This window comes from Cavia porcellus, unplaced genomic scaffold (assembly GCF_034190915.1).
Source record: "Cavia porcellus strain 051 isolate PalLab524CR breed Dunkin Hartley unplaced genomic scaffold, mCavPor4.1 scaffold_12, whole genome shotgun sequence".
NCBI lineage: Eukaryota > Metazoa > Chordata > Mammalia > Rodentia > Caviidae > Cavia > Cavia porcellus.
The window spans coordinates 25687210-25706268 of NW_026947495.1; the positions used below are offsets into that span (position 1 = coordinate 25687210).

Consider the following 19059-nt stretch of genomic DNA (forward strand, 5'->3'; position numbering starts at 1 on the left):
ACTGAACACCATTTATAATTAGATGCATATGAATACCTCTTGAGTTTAAAAGAAATCTTTGAGATATTATAAATATTTATACAGATATTATATAGTATTGGTCAGGAATGATGCGAAATAGAAAGGTACTCTGAAAGATTTCTGGTATAGTAAGATATCTCTGGTAGATTAAGTCAGAAATATGCACTGAAAGCCTTTTAAAATGTGTAGAATTCCAATTAAGCAGGCAGATTGAGTATACAAGCTTTTCTCCACTTTCTCTCACTAAAACAACAATAGAGACACTTTTAAAAAGTAAATAAGGATACACATACACACAAAGGATAAAATAAAACAGCAGATGAATGATGTCAACATTTTGGATGGTAAAACTGTATGGATGAATAAAGAGTTGATTTAGTTGTTAGCTTTCCCTGTCTGATCAATGCTGGTAGGAGGAAAAATTAACAAGAAAAAGAACCCTAGAAAGGAATAGAGTGGAAAACATCAGACACTTAAGTTTTAAATGCCATTTAGATCTCTCAATCAAGTAAGGCAAAGCACAATATAGGATGAAGAGAAGGAGACAAGGGGCTGGATCTCTTGCAGATGGGAGGAGGTCCTGGAGAGAGGGAGAGAGGAGAGAGAAGAGGGCAAGGAGAAGTGGGGAAGAAACCTAATAACCTCAATGGATGTAAACATTTATATCATAAACATGAACTAAGATTAATGATATCAGCAAGAATGAAAATGGGGAAAGGAGACTTAGAGCAGGAGGGAGGGAGAAGGTACAGGGTGGAAGGGAAACAGGAGGGAAGGGGATTTTTAAAAGAACCAAGTTGTATTACGTGCATGTACCTAATCCCCAAGATGATTGTAACTGCATGTACTGCAAACATGTACTAATGAGAGAAAGGAGCAAGAATTGAAGATAACAGGTACCTCTGAAGACAGAGATACAGGCCAAAAGGAAACAAAACAGATGCTCATAGTTCTGTATGAGAAGTGGATTCCAGATTCCTGCCCCATTAGTCAAGTATTGCTCATCTTTCCTGGGAGGTAGCTATCAGTTTATTCCAGAGAGCTTGAAAAAAAATAGATGTTAAGGCTCTAGGTATAACTGGGAGCAGAAATATGGTGCTATAATAAAAATAAAAGGATATAGTAAAGATCTATGTGCTGAAATACAAAGTCAGTGTTCCGTGCCAAGGATATTGGCTTCCAGCCTTATAAACTACAAGCAATAACTTAGATTATCCCCTCTCTAGGGAAAACTGGCCTAGGGAAAAGACCTATCTATACACACTAAAACTTGCGGAATCCTTCAACCAATCTTTTAGGTGTTAGTGCATTCAACTCCTTTGAGCCCATTCAACAAACTCACTCACACAGAGACCTTTTTAGTACCATTCTCCTACATACAAGTAAGTTATCAAAGATCAGTTGATACATAAGAAAATCCTCTATCATGAAAATACAGAGAAAGAAAACAGTTCAAAGGAATTAGAGACAACAAAAGATTGTCATGAGTATGCTCCATGCATTTTTTTTTTCTCACTGGAAAATATGCCCCACTAAATGCGGAAGAAAGACAAGAAAGAGAAAGCCACATGTCCAGTATCCCAGAATTCAACATACCAGGAAGGCAAGAGAATTCCTGGATGTTGGCAAAGGAACAGATGATCAATAGGTCCAAAGAGCAGACATTGCAGGGTGTTAACAGGAGGAAAGTTCGTTCCAGAGGCAATGTCCTTAAAATAAATGGAAGCAACAGATCACTTGCTGTGTAATCCCTGCATTGAGATGTGGTCCATTGCACAGGATGGGGATGAATTGATGATAGATTTATACAAAGTGAACAAAAGATGAAATGAAATAGTTAGTAAAACCAGAATAAATAGAGTGTCTCAAAAAAGACTTTAAGATTCGGCTACAAGTATTTTACCTGAACATAATAAAGAAGATACTGGATTACTTTAAGTACAAAGATTGGGAGCTGGGCATGATGGTACACACCTGTAATATCAGCACTCAGGAGGCTTAGGCAGGATTGTTGCAAGTTGGAGACCAGCCTGGACTACATAATAAGTTTAAGGCCAGCCTGAACTAGATAATGAGATAAAAAAAAAAAAAGGTGAGGGATTACTTATTTGTGGTAGAATAATATAAAAGTTAAATTTAAATTGATCTAATAGATAATATATAAGCTGAACAATCGTGGAAAATCATTACAAACATGGAATGCAGAAATATGGAAGCATACTCTAGAAGAGTATTATTTCTGTACTTAATTCTTATTTTTGCTCATCTATATTTTCTGAACTTTTCTTAACATATAAACTGTCTATATATGTCTATAATTTTTAAAATTATATTTAGACCAAAAAGGCAAACAAATCCTTGTTTGGAAAACCCAAGCTGACACTTTCAGACAAGACTGTTGCAGCTATGAAATAGACCCAGAACAAATTACTGACCTCATCAAGGTTCTTCTTGCCTGGTGTGGTACTTGTAACATCTTCAGGGTTCCCTGTGTATGGCTAGGAGAGAGTTGCCAGGGTCTTCAATTCATCATCTCCATCCAAGTGTCTCTCTAGGTTGTGCCTTTACCCGCTGTCCTTCCTTTTTCTGACTGCATCTTCATTGAGACTAAACACGCTTATTCTTTTTTTTATCTCAGAATTAAAGTAGAACTCAGATGGAAGGTTGGAACTGTAAACATAGCTAGTTTAGTGGTTAAGCACAACTGGCTTCAGAGACAAACAGCCGAAGTCTGAAATCACTATGTAATCCAGGCTGGCCTTGCCTCAGGCTCTTGAGTGCTGGTATTGTAGGCTTGTGCCACTATGCCTGGCAGTTTCCTCATTTCTAAAATTTGGAATGTTATCAGTGGATATTTGTGCCTTGCAATAATAGACCCTCAAGAAATAGTTACTATTGCTGTTATTAATTCAATATGTATTTTAAAAATAGTTCTGTAGGTGCAATGATTCTTACCCTTATAATCTGGCAAATACAGGCATGTAAACAGTAACATAAACAGGTGTTATGTTACAGACTAGGATCCTATTGCAGTTCAGAGGAATGGCAACTTGTCCATTCATGGGAAAGTCCAGGGAGATTTCTTCCAAGAAGTAGTATCTAAGGTGAGACCCAAAGGACTGCAAAATCTTCCGGCAGAAAAATAGTATCTGTTCAAGAATGGAAGGCATTTAGTGGCACTAATGTTTGTGATACACTTGAAAGAGTGGCAAAATGTGAGGCTTCTGAGAGTTAGGAGCCAACTTGGTAGATTTCAAGGAATAGAACTCCGAGTCAACTTTATAGTCAAGACAATGTTAATCCCTTTACAAGCATTTTATCAAATCACCACGTCAATATTTGCTAAGTGAAATAAGCTAAACGTGAAAGGACAAGTACTGTAATTTCTACTAATATGAAAGACTTAGAATGGGAAAATTCATATTGAGAAAAAAAAAAAAAAACCAGAACAGTGGTTACCAAGAGTTTTAAGAAAGAAAGGAAGAGGGAATTTTTGTTGTTGTTTTTTGGTACCAGGGATTGAACTCATGACCTTGCGCTTGCAGGCAGGCACTTGTGCCTGATGAGCTAAGCCCTTAGCCCTAAGGAGCTGTTTTTTAACAGGCACAGAATCTTAGTTTTGCAAGATAAACATGTCCTGAGGATGGGCAGTGGTTATACAACAATGCTAATGTATTTAATTCTACTTAAATTGTACAGTTGAAAATGGTTACAATGGCAAATTTTATGTATGCCTTACCATAAAAAAATTTTATTTAAAGCACCATTTATTTAAAATTCACTTAAATTATATCATTTTCCAGGAGTCATATAATTATTCTATTTTTTCCTTTGTTTACAAAGACGCCTGAAAGTCTGGAGTTCAATATCCCTCATTGCAATGAGCAATAAATGCAACACATTGGGTTGTAAGGTAGTCCTTGTGGTTTAGGCTGAAGGGTTCAGAACAGTGACAAGCAAACACTAGGCATTATCCCATTGTGAGGAAAGGCTGGCATCAGTCTAGCTGTTAAGTAAGTCTCGGGCTCAATACAATTGGAAATTGGTTCTTAGACTCACACATTAATTTGAAAATTCAGGAACCAGGCTAAAGGAGATTCAAATCACTAAAGACCTTGGTAGCCCTAGCAGAAGCAAATTCAAATCCTTCTGTATTCATAGGGGTGTAGAATGGTACAGAGAAGTTGGAAACTTTTCTGGCCACTTCTTAAGAACTAAATATACAATTCCCCTGTAACACAGAAATGTTATTCTAAGAATTCATCAAAGATAAATGTCTTTATAAAAAGACTTGTACAAGAATGATCAGAGAATTCCTATACATGAATAACAAACTCACTGAAAAAGAAATTAGGAGTCCTCTGCATGCCCAGCGCAGGCCGAGAGAACCAGGAGAGCTGCCTCTTCCTGCCAGGCACTGCCACCAGAAGGCCCTTTCCTTTGTACACCCAGTGCAAGCTGAGAGAACCAGGAGATTGGCCTCTGCCTTCCAAGTGCCACCACCAGAAGGCCCCTTCTTTCGTGTGCCCAGTGCAGTTTGAGAGAGACAGACAGATCCACCTCTGCCTGCTGTGTGCTGCCACCAAAAGGCCACATCCTGCAGGTGGCCAGCATGGGTGGAGAGAGCCAGTATATCTGCCTTCACCCTGAGGGAGCTGCTACCAAAGGCTCCTTCATGCAGGCAGCCAGCAAGAGCAGGGACACATAGTCAGGTAAACCTTGTACATCTGTAGACCACCATTGGAGGCCCTTAGTTCCCTCAGGCAGCCATCACCCACTAGCAGAATCAGACAAACACACTCCTATGTGTCTGCCAGCACCTTGGGAGTCCCAGTGTAGACACACAGGCTGAGAGAAGCAGCCCCACCTCCATGCACCCCTGATCATCAGCAAAGCCACAGTGTAGCTGCATGGGTCTACAGAAGCCTGCTCCATGTCCTGCTATCTCCCTATAAATCTGGAATTAGAGGAATAGAGGTGCATGTCTTATCCCCCTATACCTCCTAGGGGCAGTCAACAAGGGAAGTGCCTGGAGCCCCACAACCAGCTTGATGGGATGAGCCTAGGAGAAGTTCAAGATGAAGAAGCAAAAGGCAAACTGAGACCTGTAGCCCACACACAGTAAGTCTGGGAAATGCAGTCATGCAAGAAAACAGAAGCCATACACCTGAAATCTCTGAGAGGATAGCCACTGAAATAAGGAAACAACGTCATGAGATTGTAAAAGCAGTGAAATCAGAAATAATGTCTCAGGTAAAAGAAGAAATCATAAACATACTGAAAAAATTGTTCAGCAGGTCTAAAGAAGACAGAGACAATAAAGAGAAGCATAGGAAAATGATGGAAACCTTGAATGAATGTAGAAGGAAATTACAATGCATGATATAGATTCAAAGAGAGATGCAAGAAATTAAAAATTCAATCGAAAGCTGGCAAAAGCGCTTGGAAGAGACTGAAGATAGACTTTCAAACACTGAAGACAGGATTGCAGCTAGTGATCATGAAAGGAAAGATCTCTTAAAAATCTCAGTGGCTCCAAGATAATACAAAGAAGCATAACTTAAGAGTGATAGGTGTAGGTGAAGAAGTAGGGGTCAACACAAATGAATTAAAAGAACACAACACAAATGAATTAAAAGAATACTCACAAAAGCAAGAGAAGAAAACTTCCCAAACATGGGAAATGGAGCTGGCATGCAGATAAGAGAGGCATATAGGACTCCAACTAGCCATAATCAAAGTAAATCTACACCCAGACTATAATAATCAAGATCCCACAAAATCAGCACAAGAACAGAATATTAAAAGCTGTTAGAAGACACAGATCACCTATAAAGGAAAATTAATCAGAATCACAGCAGACTTATCATTTATCATCACAAACCATCAAGTCAAGAACACTTTGGAGTGAAGTGTTTCAAACTCTGAAAGAAAACAATTTCCGAGGGAGGAGAAAGAGAACTGTTGATTGGATTACATCGCCGGAAGCGGGGCGGGACTTTGTTGTGGCGATTGATTCTTTTCATTATGGATGGAGGGGATGATGGTAATCTTGTCATCAAAAAGAGGTTTGTATCTGAGGCAGAATTAGAGGAACGACGCAAAAGGCGACAAGAAGAATGGGAGAAAGTTCGAAAACCCGAAGATCCCAAAGAATGTCCAGAGGAGGTTTATGACCCACAGTCTCTCTATGAAAGGCTACAGGAACAGAAAGACAGGAAGCAGCAGGAGTATGAGGAGCAATTCAAATTCAAAAACATGGTAAGAGGCTTAGATGAAGATGAGACCAACTTCCTTGATGAGGTTTCTCGGCAGGAACTAATAGAAAAGCAACGAAGAGAAGAAGAACTGAAGGAACTAAAGGAATACAGAAGTAATCTCAATAAAGTTGGAATCTCTGCAGAAAACAAGAAGGAAGTAGAGAAGAAACTGCCTGTGAAACCAATAGAAACCAAGAACAAGTTCTCCCAGGCGAAGCTGTTGGCAGGAGCTGTGAAGCACAAGAGCTCAGACAGTGGCAATAGTGTGAAAAGACTGAAACCAGACCCTGACCCAGATGACAAGAGTCAAGAGGCCTCATCCTGTGTGTCTCTTGGAAGTACCTCCCTGAGTGGCCCGTCCATTCACTGCCCCTCCACTGCTGTCTGCATTGGCATCCTCCCAGGTCTGGGCGCCTACTCCGGAAGCAGCGACTCTGAGTCCAGCTCAGACAGTGAAGGCACCATCAATGCCACAGGGAAGATTGTCTCCTTCATCTTCCAAACCAGCACCTTCCTTGAGGCACCCTAACTCCTGTTCTTCAACAGGAAGGCCCCTCTAAAATGGTCGGACTGTCCATTCTGCCGCCAAGGCATTCATTACCTCCCTCTAAAAACGCCTTTGCTGGCCCTGTGTGCACACCGTGACACTTTTAAAATCTCACCTAAAAGTGTGCCAGATCCACTTGTGGCCAGAACTGTGGTCTCCTTTCCACTGTAGTGCAGATGACCAAACCAGTCTCACTGCCTCTTCCTCACTGATATGGTAGGGTGGGTGTGGCCTGCAGGAGCTCACCTTTCCCAACAGCACAGGAAGCAAGGGCAGTTATTGCACAGGTGTTCCTTAAAACTTATTGTAGACAAATGTGTATTTGGTTCTACTGCATTGTGGAACATGTTATGTGCTAAGGAAAAATAATGAAATTTCTCTGTGGGGCACGTCAGTTGACACCAGTCTTCATTGTGAAGTTTCCCTTAATGTTGGCCATTCCTCTCCATCCAGTCCCATTTGTAGAGGAATGGGCTGGTAACGAGCAAGCTTTCATTTTCTGCTCAGATTTTTTTCTCTGCCTGGCAAGTTACTTTGTTTTCGATTTTGAAATAAAAGATATAGTAAAAAAAAAAAAAGAAGAAGAAAGAAAAGAAAACAATTTCCAACCCAGATTGATCTATCCTGCAAAATTGTCTTTCAAAATTGATGGAAAAATAAGATACTTCCATGATAAAAAACAACTGAAGAAATTCATGACTATCAACCATACAGAGAGTGCTAAAGGATATTCTAGAGAGCTAAAAAGCTGACCATCTTTCCAGGAACAGCAGGAGAGGAGGATCACCAAACAAGACAGGCAATTGAATGGAGGGGGAAAGTGGAGGGTCAACAACAGGAGGAAAGCAGGGCAGAGACACATGTATGCCAGTTGTAACCATGAATGTAGATGGCCTCAGGTGGGCAATAAAAAGAAACACAGGGAGAGTGGATCAAGAAACAAGATCCATTGAAACACTGTACACAAGAAACACATTTAACTGAAAAGGAAATTCATAGACTGAAAAATCAAAGGAGAGAAAACAACTGTTCCATGTGCAGGAGACCAAGAAAAAAAAGCAAGAGTAACTGGCCCATCAACCGCAGAATGGATAAGAGAGATATGGTATTTTCAAGCAGTGGAAAGCTACCCAGCTATAAAGTAGAATAATCAAGGCTCCTGTAGATAAATAGACGCAACTAGAGATCATGTTCATGGCTGAAACAGTTCAAATTCATATGCGTGAACCCTAGCATAAGAAACAGAAGGAGTTAATGGGCTCCAAAAGCAAAATAGTTAATGTAAGAGCAAAGAGAAGAAACACCTGGGAGGGAAAGATGGAAACTATTGTCAATTTCTTATTGTCTTATCTTGAATTCTTGCATTGTTTATACAATTTTATTAGATTTGGCTTTGTTCTTATTTTGTTAGATTTTATGCTGCCAGATGGTAGGGGCAACTATTTTGAATAAAATGGGGTACATTATGGTAATCATAATCATTATGGTAATCGTATTGCTTTGAAGTCTTATTATAATGTTTTCATTCAGTGGTTTGATTAGTTTTAGTCTGTTTTGTTTGATTTTATTATGTGTGATGGTATGAATAGCTATTTTGAAGAAAATGAGACATAATGGTAGCCACTGCTGATTTACCATAATCTTGTTTTGAAGTCCTACCATGCGTTTGTTCTTCTGTTTTGATTGGTTCTATCCTGTTGTGTTTTATTTGATTTTATTATGTGTGATGACATAGACAACTTTTTTTGAGGAAAATGAGATATTATAGTAGCCATTGTTCATTTCCTGTTATTTGGTTTTGAACTCCTGTAATGCTTTCATTCTTTTGAATGGTTTTATGCTATAGTGTTGTTAACAATATCGTATAGTATATTAAGGTGTGTGAAGGTATGCTCAACTATGTCAAAGAAAAGAAACATTATGGTAGCTACTGTTGATGTCCAGTTGTGTGGTTGTGAAGTGCTGTGTTGCTTGCATCATTCTGTTCTTTTTTTTTTTTTCTAAGATGTGTGTTCAACATTGTTCTGTTCTGATTCGCTTTGTTCTGTTCTCTTTTGTTCTCTTTAAAATAAAAAATAAAAAAAGAAATTAAGAAAGTGACACCATTCACAATAGCCTCAAAAACTACTTTAGTGTTAACTGAATTAAGGAAATGAAAGGCCTCAACAATTTCAATTACAGTAGACTGAAAAAGGAAATTGCAGAAGACATCAACAAGTGGAAAAATATCCCTATTCCTGGTTAGACATAACCAACATAATCAAAATGATTATACTTACAAAACTGATATACAGACTTAACACAATCCCAATCAAACTACCAGTCATTTCTCATAAACCTAGAAAAAACAATCCTAAAATTGATATGGAGTCAGAAAAGACTCATAAGAGCAAAAAGCAAACCTGAGTAACAAAAACAAAGCAGGTAGCATCACAATCCCAGGCCTGAAGTTGATATAAAGCTGTAGAGATTAAAACAGCATGGTACTAGAACAACAACAACAAAACAAATCAACTTCAAAAATCCAGACATGTGGGCCAATGGAACAGAATAGAAGAAGTAGAAATAATCCTAGGCACACACAGGTGTTTGATCTTTGACAAAGGAGCCAGAAACACTCACTGGAAAAAAGATAACCTCTTTAATAAGAGACTGGGAAAACTGGACATCCACATGCAGAAGGTTGAGTCTAGGCATGTATATCTCACCATGTACTAAACTGAAACAAAAATGCGTCAAAGTTCTAAATGTTAAAACAGAAACAATTTACTGGAATATAAAATAGGTACAACTCTTGAAGGCATAGGCAAAGGCATAGATAGGTAAGGCATTAGAAATAATGCTGAGTCAATAAATGGTATCATATCAAATTAAAAAGCTTTTGCACAGCAAAGGAACCACCAACAGAGTGAAAAGACAATCTACAGAATGTGGGAAAATTTCACCAGGTACTGCTCATACAGAGAACTAACATCAAAAATTTGTAAAGAACTCAAAATATTAGACCCTCTCAAATAAAAGACCCAGTCAAAAAATGGACAATCAAAATGAATAGACATCTTGCACAAAAATACTAACAGCCATCATGGCTGACCATCAGAGAAATCCAAATTAAAATTACAGTGAGATATCATCTTACCCCAGAAAGAATGGCTATCATTAAAAAAAAAAGTAACAATGAATACTGGCAAGGATTTGGGGAGAAAAAGAACTCTACCACACTGTTAGTGGAAATGTAAACTAGTACGACCACTGTGGAAATCAATGTGGAGATGCTTCAAAAAATGAAAACTACTAGCTATCCCCCTCTGGGTATTTTCCCAAAAGAGTTAAAATCATCATATTACAGTGATACAGGCATACCATGTTTATAGCAGTACAATTCATAATACCTAAATCTTGGAAATGGCATATATGTCTATCAACAGATAAGTAGATAAAGAAAATGTGATATTTATATATTGTGGAATACTACGATGCTATAAAAAGATAATCTTGAGGCATCTATAGATAAATGAATGCAACTTGAGACCATAATGTTAAATAAGTTAGAAACACAAGTTCAAATGGTGCATGGTTTCTCTTATATGAGAAATACAAAGAGCAAAACAGAAGGGAAAAAATAGGAAATAGGGAGTTCATAAACTTCCTCAAATTATAACAATTAAACATGAAAATTTTAAACATGAAATTTTGTTTTAAAATTTGTTTTAAATTGAAATTTTGTTTTCAAGTTTTAAACATGAAAATTTGTTTTATTTTTTCATTAAAAAATGATCAGAGAAGCTTTAGTCAACAAAGCAGAAGCAGCCTAGATATCCATCATCAGAAGGCTGGGTAAACAAATTGGCACATTCATACAATGGAGTACTGTTTACTAATTAAAAGAATATATATGTAACAATCCATGGTGGAGAAAACTCAGAACAGAAGTTTCCCTGAGAGAGCAGATTAGTATTGACTAGAAAGGGGCACAAAGGAAATCTTTGATGCTCCTGTTGGTCTATATCTTGATAAAGATTTGGATTTCACAGGCATATGCATTTGTAAATACTTGGTGAATATGTGCTCAATGTACACTTTTTTCCAAATGAAAAAAAATCTTCAAACATATTAAATTCTAGTAAATGATAATAAGCACACTGAAATTTTGGAGAAACACATATTGATATATACAGTTTCCTTGAAAAGGCAACAAAAATTAAGATGGGTCAGTAGCTAAATAGGTGAACAGATACATGATAAAATAAATACAGTAAAATATTAAAGTTAGAGAATACATGGTAAAAATATACAGATGTTCACTGTAAAAATTTTTCCAACTTTGCTGTATTTTTGGAAAATGTTATTATAAAATATTGGTTAAAAAATTCAATGGATAAATTTAGTAGCAGATTAGATAATGCTAAAGATGATGAGTGTACTAAAAGACATAAAATTACCCAGAATACAACTTGGAAAGAAAAGGATATGAAAAATTTGAAATGCAGGTTAAAATACATGAAAGAGAAAGAAGAAAGCATTAGTGTATTTTCTAAGCCAGGGGTTCTTAACCAAGGCTGCACATAATTCAAGAAAGATAAAATGGTAAGATAATATTTTAATTCTGCACTTATTTTTAAAGTACTTATAAAAATGTTTAAATTTGCACTTTAGATCATCCTCTAAAGTCCTCGTTGGTCACTTATAATTCTCTCATGTGCTACATGGCCCTATATGATTTGTGCCTGCCCTATCACAGTCCAAATTCCCTTTGCTTATACTTCCTCCCATCCACACACTCTTTGCTCCAGCAACACTGATCTTCTTGTTCCTTGGAACATTCCTCCCCAAAATATACACATAGCCCATTCCCTGAAGTCCCTTCAGTTACCTTCTTAATGATACTTCCCTTATTCACCCTACTGAAAATCTCAGACTTCCTATGGTCTGAATGTCTGTGTCTCCCTAAAATCCATATGTTGAAATTCTAATTCTCAAGATAATAGTATCGGGGACTGGGGATTTAGCTCAGCGGTATAAGCGCCTGCCTTGCAAGCAGGCAGTCGTGAGTTCGATCCCTGCTACCGATAAAAACGAAAAAGACAAAAAAAAAAAAAAGATAATAGTATCAAAGTGAGCCTTGGGGAAATAATTAGGTCATGAAGGCGGAGCCCTCATAAACTGGATTAGTGCCCTTATGAAACACATCCAAGGAAGCTGATTTGTTCCTTCAAATATGCAAGGATTCAGCAAGACGGTACCATCAAAGCACTAGGAAGCAAGCCCACCAGACCCCAGATTCACTGATGCCTTCGTCTGGAACTTCCCAGACTCTAGATGCCTATTTCTCTTTTTTTCCATTGCATTTTTCACCACCTGATGTACTCCATATATTTTATTCATATGCTACTTTATTGTCTGTCCCACACACAAGTGTGAATTTCACCAAGGTAGGGGTTATTGTGTCTTGTTTACCACTGTATCTCTAGGACTTAGAATAATTCTTGGCATAACAAATAAATATTTGTTTGCCAAAAGAATAAAGGAATCACTGTAGAATCAAATTGCTCAATTTACCTTCAGATTTTCTTTGCTGCTCCTTCAGAAATTGAGGAACCTCTTCCCTGGTCACCGACTTGGAGGTACTTGGTTCTAAGCAAGATTTGGGCAATAAAAAGCCAAAGTCCACATCACAGAGCTCCTTGGAACTTGCTTCTTTCTTAAGGAGTAAAGGCCTCGTGGTCAGCACCTTTGTCCTGAAGTCCATCATCTCAATTTCATTTGGCAGAGAAATAGAATGCGCTTGTGTCCATTCCTGATGCACCGAAGTTGTATGACTGAAATGGGAGACATGGTTTAATTTAAAACTCATCCATCACTATAGTTTGGATCTTTAATGTCCCCAAAGGCCCACATGTTATAAAATTTATGTCCAGACTGTAGCACTGTTGAGAGGTGGCAGAATCTTTAGGAGATACGAGGACCTAGTGAAAAGAAGTCAGGCATGCTCTTAAAGTAGATGCTGGATGCTGGTCTCTTTGTCTCTCTTTTTGCTTCCTGCTCACCATTTGGTGAGCAGCATCCTCTGTTGCATATGCTTCTCTATAATGTACACACACACACACACACACACACACACACATACACATACACACACACCAGAACCAAAATAACCCAAATGACCATGGACTCAAACCTCTGAAACCAAGAGCCAAAAATAAAACTTTCCTGCAAATTGGTTTCCGTCAGATATTTTGTCACAATTGTTGAAAGCTAAAGCTAACACAATCACCATGTCTACTGGATCTCTGATTCTCAGGCCAGCCTGATCTCGCTGGAAAGTTTAGAGATCTATTTCCAAATAGTGCTGCTAAGCCAAATGGATGTATCCTGAGAGGACAGGATCTCTCCACTCTCCAACCTGCTCCCCACCTTCTCTGTGCTCTGTACCCAGTACAATCACTTGAATGGATTTGGTTTCAGTCCACTTTAAATTTTTTAGCCCTCATTTCCTGAAGTAAAGAAATCAGAGACTTTAAGCTCAGTGGCTTAAGTGCTTGCCTGGTAAGCGCAAAGTCATTAGTTAAAGAAAAGAAAAAGAAATCAGAGACAGTGTGGGTACAGGAGCTGTACCTTGTATCTCCAAATCATTGGCCAGTTCAGTTCTCAAGTTATCTTTAGAATCGTTTTTAAAGTTTCAAGTATGTTGTGAGGCCAGGGCTTTAGCTCAGTAGTATAAACACCTGCCTGGCAAGTGCGAGGTCCTGAGTTTGATCCCCAGTACAAAAAAAAAAAAAAAATCAAATATGTTGTGGACTGATACTTTTTCAAATCTTAATAAAAGTGAATAATTATAAAAATAAAAATTTTAAAAATGCAGTCAATAAGCCCCAGTTTTTCATTATAAGACCAATGAACTTAAAATTAAATTATCAAATGACTACAATTTTTTTGAAGGGCTATTGTCAAGTTCTGCACTGAGCTCATCGTGGACAGAACACAGAGCCAAAAGAACCACATTTTGGATAGTACTTTTCTGGAGCAGGGTCAGTAAATTCTTCCTTTGGGGCCAAATCTGACATTCATCCTATTTTTGTAGTTTTAATTGGGTTGCATATACACTCATTTATTTACATACTGTCTATGGCTGCCTTGAAGGGACTATTGCAGAACTGAATCATTGCAAATGAGACCATCTAGCCCATAAAACCTAAAATATTATTTGGACTCTGCCATATAATAGTTACTATGACTTTTACTTTAGAGTATTGTTTTGGATCAAATTACTTAAAATGAAGGTTGCTACACAAGTATCATGACTTCATATTTGTGTTCTAATTGAACACTGCCAGGGTATTCCTTACTTGCTTTTTTTCACATCTTCTTGGCTCACTTCTTGGAGATGACTGACATGTTTGGGAAAAGTCATAATAATCTCAACACCTATAGAAACACATGACAGTAACAGAACAGAAAAAGAAGTAATTAATGGTAAGTTTAGAAAGTAAGCAAAAATAAATTCCTTATAATGAATGGGCATTAAGTAAACCTAAAATGTACCAATAAAATTTAAAAAGTAAGCAAAAGTAATAAGTTTTAAGTGGGAGAAGTATTTGTATTTTATTTGACCAATTTGTTCTTAAGGACTAGAAAACACATATGAACCAGATTTGACCATCTTTGTATTTTTTCTGTACAACATATGACTGGTTTTAGGTAAATACTTAAAGAGAAAAACTATAATAAAAATTTCCAGATATAACACACAGTTTTACAATGAATATACTGTTCTTGGGTCGATAAAACAAGGCCTCTCTCTATGAAGTATAACCAGTCATACCTACCTCCCAAGACTTCTTGTAGTGAGAGTTAAGTGAGATAATTCTTGTGGCCCCAAAGCAACTTGCTTGTATTTGTAAGTTTGGTTATCTCCTGTTTGGTTCCACAGAATGATTCCCAGTATAATCCTTAAACAGAAAGTTCCAACTTGGAGAACCAATGCTGGTGTACAACGTAACATAGTTTAAGGTTGGTTCGTTCACTTATTTTTCCCCATTTAACAAACTTTTGTTAAGTATATCTATACCAAGCCCAAGACCTTGGGATGAAGATATGGAAATAAACAAGAAGGAGCCACGGCCCTAGTACAGGCAATAAGAAGCAAAGAATGCAGCGAGATTGTAAGCACCGTGATAGGCGTACAGAGTGCGGGAACGCAGAGAAGCACCTTTATAGGAGGCTGCAGTGCTTGCCTTATCCATGAATTTGACAGGGCTCTTATCTCAGTCAACACACGCCCAAAAGAACAATGGTTTTTTAAGTTCTACTGACTGAATTTTAGGGATGAAGTATCACAAGGATAAGGAAAGGGGTGAATCAGACCTGACTATATTAGACTTACCATCATTATCAAGTTTAGTAGATTTTTGTTGTCTTTAAAGGACTTTGGAGATTTTGTTTAATACACGGGAACTACCAGAGTAAAAGCTTTTGTAAAATTGTTGTATTTTTATATCTGTGCCATTTTATGAGATTCATGCAGTTTAAAAGAAACAGTCAAATTTCCCAAAAGGAAAAGCTTTATTTATAATAAGTCAAATGATAATATGTTCACTATCTTTGTCATCCAGCATTATATTTTATGGTACTATGAAAATGTATCTAGCTTTGGTTTTCTTCATGTTTCACAAACATGACAACTTGATTGTATATTTTCTGACATTACACACTAGCAAAGAATGACTCCAAGAATGAAGTCTCCTTGGGATGGACAAATAGTCTTTTAAGTTTTCAAAAGATGCTAACACCATGCCGTGTAATACGAAATATGAAGCTTTGAATTACACAGCTGGGAAGAACTTAGAGGTCATCCGATCCAAGGCCTTTATTTTTAAGACAAAAAAACTGATAACCATGAATCTGTGTGACGTGCACAAGGTCACTCTCCAACTTGCAAGGAAGACAGATGTCTTTCACAACATTTTTGGAGTCATCTTTAAGTGTGAAAACATAGGTTACATGTTAGAGGGCAAAAAACATACAGCACATATTCCTAATAACTATACTGTCAGTGAAAAGTATATTCTGATACCTGCTAGATGCATTTAGTACTTTGCTATGGAAGTTAGAAAATGAGTGTATTTATAGAAGTAGAAGACTAAAAATGAATACACCTGATTATGCAGGACAGATAAACCCAGAATATTTTCAAGAAAATTTAATGTATTCAAACATCCAACTGGCTGATTTTTTTTCAGTGAAGGGATAAGCATACAATAAGTAAATATAAAGAACACCAGCCTTCTAAAAAATTCTTAAGAGCTAATGACCACTATCTCAATTGTTGGTCCTACATGGGGAAAATTTTACAGAAAGTGCTGACTGAGATCATTTAAAAAGATACAAACATTTTCTTTGTCCTGTCTCTTGAACACTGTGAACAGCCAAGGAACTGTGGATACGCTCTGAATCTACCCTAGAGACCAGCAAAGATGATGGCTTGTCACATGTAAAAATAAAATACTTGAGTGTGTTATCATGCCCAAAGCACATTTTTCACATAAGGAAGTATAAACTAACCAATCAGAAAATGATCATTCAGAGAAATAAAAATGCAACATTTGACATAGCAAAAAATATATTTTCTTCATGGAGGGAGTGAAAAACATTCATAAAAATCAGAACATGATCATTAATTTATTGTTAGTGTTCAAGCTATTATTAAAAATGGAAACTTAAAATATGGCCTAGCCTAACTTATTTCATGAAGAAAAATCATTGTCTCTGGAAAAGACTGACTTTCCTCTGGGTTTTCTTTGTTCTGTTTAAATTGATGGGCACATTTGTCTGAAGTGTAGACATCAGAGTTGAGAATAGTTTGATACCCTTCTCAATATTTTGATAATTTCCTAAATTGTGAATCTCAATTTTTAAAAAGCTGTAGTTTCTAGCCTCCTGTATCACTAGAGTTTGGAAAGCTTACTTGAGAGATTGATACATGTGAGTTGTTTGACAAAAAGATAAGATACAGGTGCCCTTTGAATTGAGGTGAGTGTCAACAGAGGGACAGAGTTCTGAGGTACACAGTGGGATCATGGGTCATGGCATAGACAGCATGAGTTGGGAATGAGTAATGGCCAGTTTTGAAATGTGGTTATAGGAATTCTTCGTGACAATTCAGCTTAGAGTCTTCGTGTTATGAACTAAATGTTATGTCCTCCCAAAATTCATACACTGAAACTCTTTCCTAGTGTGATTATACTTGGACAAATTAAAGTTACCAAGATCTGGCTATTACAAATTGTGCTGGCTATAAACATGGGTGCACATATATCACTGTAATATGATGTTTTCAGTTCTTCTGGGAATATGTCCAGGAATGGAATAGCTGGGTCTAATGGGACCTCCAATCCCAGCTTTTTGAGGAATCTCCAGAGTGACCTCCAGAGTGGCTGCACCAGTCTACGCTCTCACCAACAGTGCAGGAGAGTTCTTTTTTCCCCACAGCCTCTTCAGCATTTGTTGGTGGTGGTTTTCTTTATCCTGGCCATTCCTTCTGGAGTGAGATGGAATCTCAGTGTGGTTTTAACTTGCATTTCCTCTAATGACTAATGAGAATGAACATTTTTTCATGTATTTATTTGCCATTTGTATTTCTTCATCTGAGAACTGTGTATTCATCTCAGATGTCCATTTTTGGATTGGGTCTTTGAATTTCAGGGTTCTGATTTTTTTTTAATTCTTTATATGCTTTAGACAGAAGTCCTTTGTCTGAGGGACAGTTCACCAAGATTTGTTCCAGTTTGTAGGTTTTATTTCACTACGCTGGAGATTTCTTTTGACATGCAGAAGCTTTTTAATAAGATGTGATCTCAATTATTGATTCTGGGAAGTATTTCCTGAGCAGTTTGATTCCTGTTCATGAATTCTCTACCTACCCCTATGTCTTCAAGATTTTTACCTAATTTGTCTTCCAACAGATTTAATGTTTCTCTCTTAATATTCAGATCTTTGATTCATTTAGATTTTAGTTTAGTACATGGTGATAGGCATGGGTCTAGTTTTAGTTTTTGGGGTATGGAGAGCCAGTTTTTCCAGCACCATTTATTAAAGAGACTGTCATTCTTTTAGTGAACGTGTTTGGCTCCTTTATTAAAGAAAAAGTGGTTGAATGTGTTTGTAGTTGTGTCCATCAACTGAGGAATGGATAAAAAAATATGTGGTATTTTTATGCAGTGGAGTACTACTCAGCTATAAAGAATGATTACATTGAGATATTTTTAAATAAATGACACAACTTGAGATCATACTCCTAAGCAAAATAAATCAAGCTCACATGTATAAATAACATATAGTCTTCCTAAGAGTACATAAGACTTTATGGTAATCATGATTCCCCATTACATTGCTTTGAAGCCTTATAATATCTGCATTCATTATATGGAATGGTTTTATTCTGGTTTGTTTGATTTTATTATCTGTGATTGTAAGAACAGGTATTTTGAAGAAAACAAGACCTTATGATAGCCATTGCTGATTTAATATCATCTGGCTTTGAAGTCCTACCATGCTTTTGTTCTTCTATTTCCACTGGTTCTGTCATGTTGTATCTTATTGGATTTTATTATGTGTAATAGTATAAACAAAAATTTTTATGGAAAATGATATAGTAGCCATTGTTCATTTTTGGTTATTTGGTTCTGAATGCCCTGTAATACTTTCATTCTCTTGAATGGTTTTATACTATTTTGTTATGTTTGATAGTATTATATATGAAGGTATGCTCAATTATAGCTACTGTTAATATCAGGTTGTCTTGTGGTGAAGTGCTGTGTTGCTTACCTTGTTCTGTTCTGATCTGCTTTGTTCGGTCCTCTTTTGTCTTAATCTCTTTAAAATTAAAAAACAAATTACAGTTATACGAAGTCATAATGATGAGGTCCTGATCCAGTAAGATGAGTGACTATATAAGAAGAGAACCCAGTGATCCTTCCCCCAAGAAAAGATCATTTCAGAGTAAAACTAATGAACTATGAGAAAATAAACACCTGCTGTTTAACTCCCTCCGGCTGTGTTACTGTTGTCAGTATGAGTGGACTAAGGCATTTTCTCTCAATAGTTTATGAACCTTTTAAGATTCATTCCTTTTTAATACAACTAAGATGAGGTTCCCTGTGACTAAAATGCATTTACATTGTATTTTAAAATTTAAGCCCAGTTTTAATTCCTAAAATCACTATTATTGACTGA

General features: G+C 37.0%; 2 protein-coding genes across 5 annotated transcripts in view; one reads left to right on the forward strand and one right to left on the reverse strand.

The window, feature by feature from the left end:
- Positions 1 to 19059, reverse strand: part of Map3k19 (mitogen-activated protein kinase kinase kinase 19) — a 78061-nt gene that overhangs the window by 19877 nt on the left and 39125 nt on the right. For all 4 annotated transcript variants that reach the window (XM_003478727.3, XM_063258984.1, XM_063258985.1 and 1 more), the window contains 2 exons: positions 14175 to 14253; positions 12388 to 12647 (listed from right to left, as the gene is read on the reverse strand). In XM_003478727.3, coding sequence (XP_003478775.3) covers positions 12388 to 12647; positions 14175 to 14253 — 339 coding nt within the window. The remainder of the gene's footprint in view (positions 1 to 12387; positions 12648 to 14174; positions 14254 to 19059) is intronic.
- LOC100733362 (PSME3-interacting protein-like) lies at positions 6007 to 7066 on the forward strand. Its single transcript, XM_063258977.1, has one exon. It carries the CDS (start codon positions 6049 to 6051, stop codon positions 6808 to 6810), a length of 762 nt encoding a protein of 253 aa, XP_063115047.1. The 5' UTR covers positions 6007 to 6048; the 3' UTR covers positions 6811 to 7066.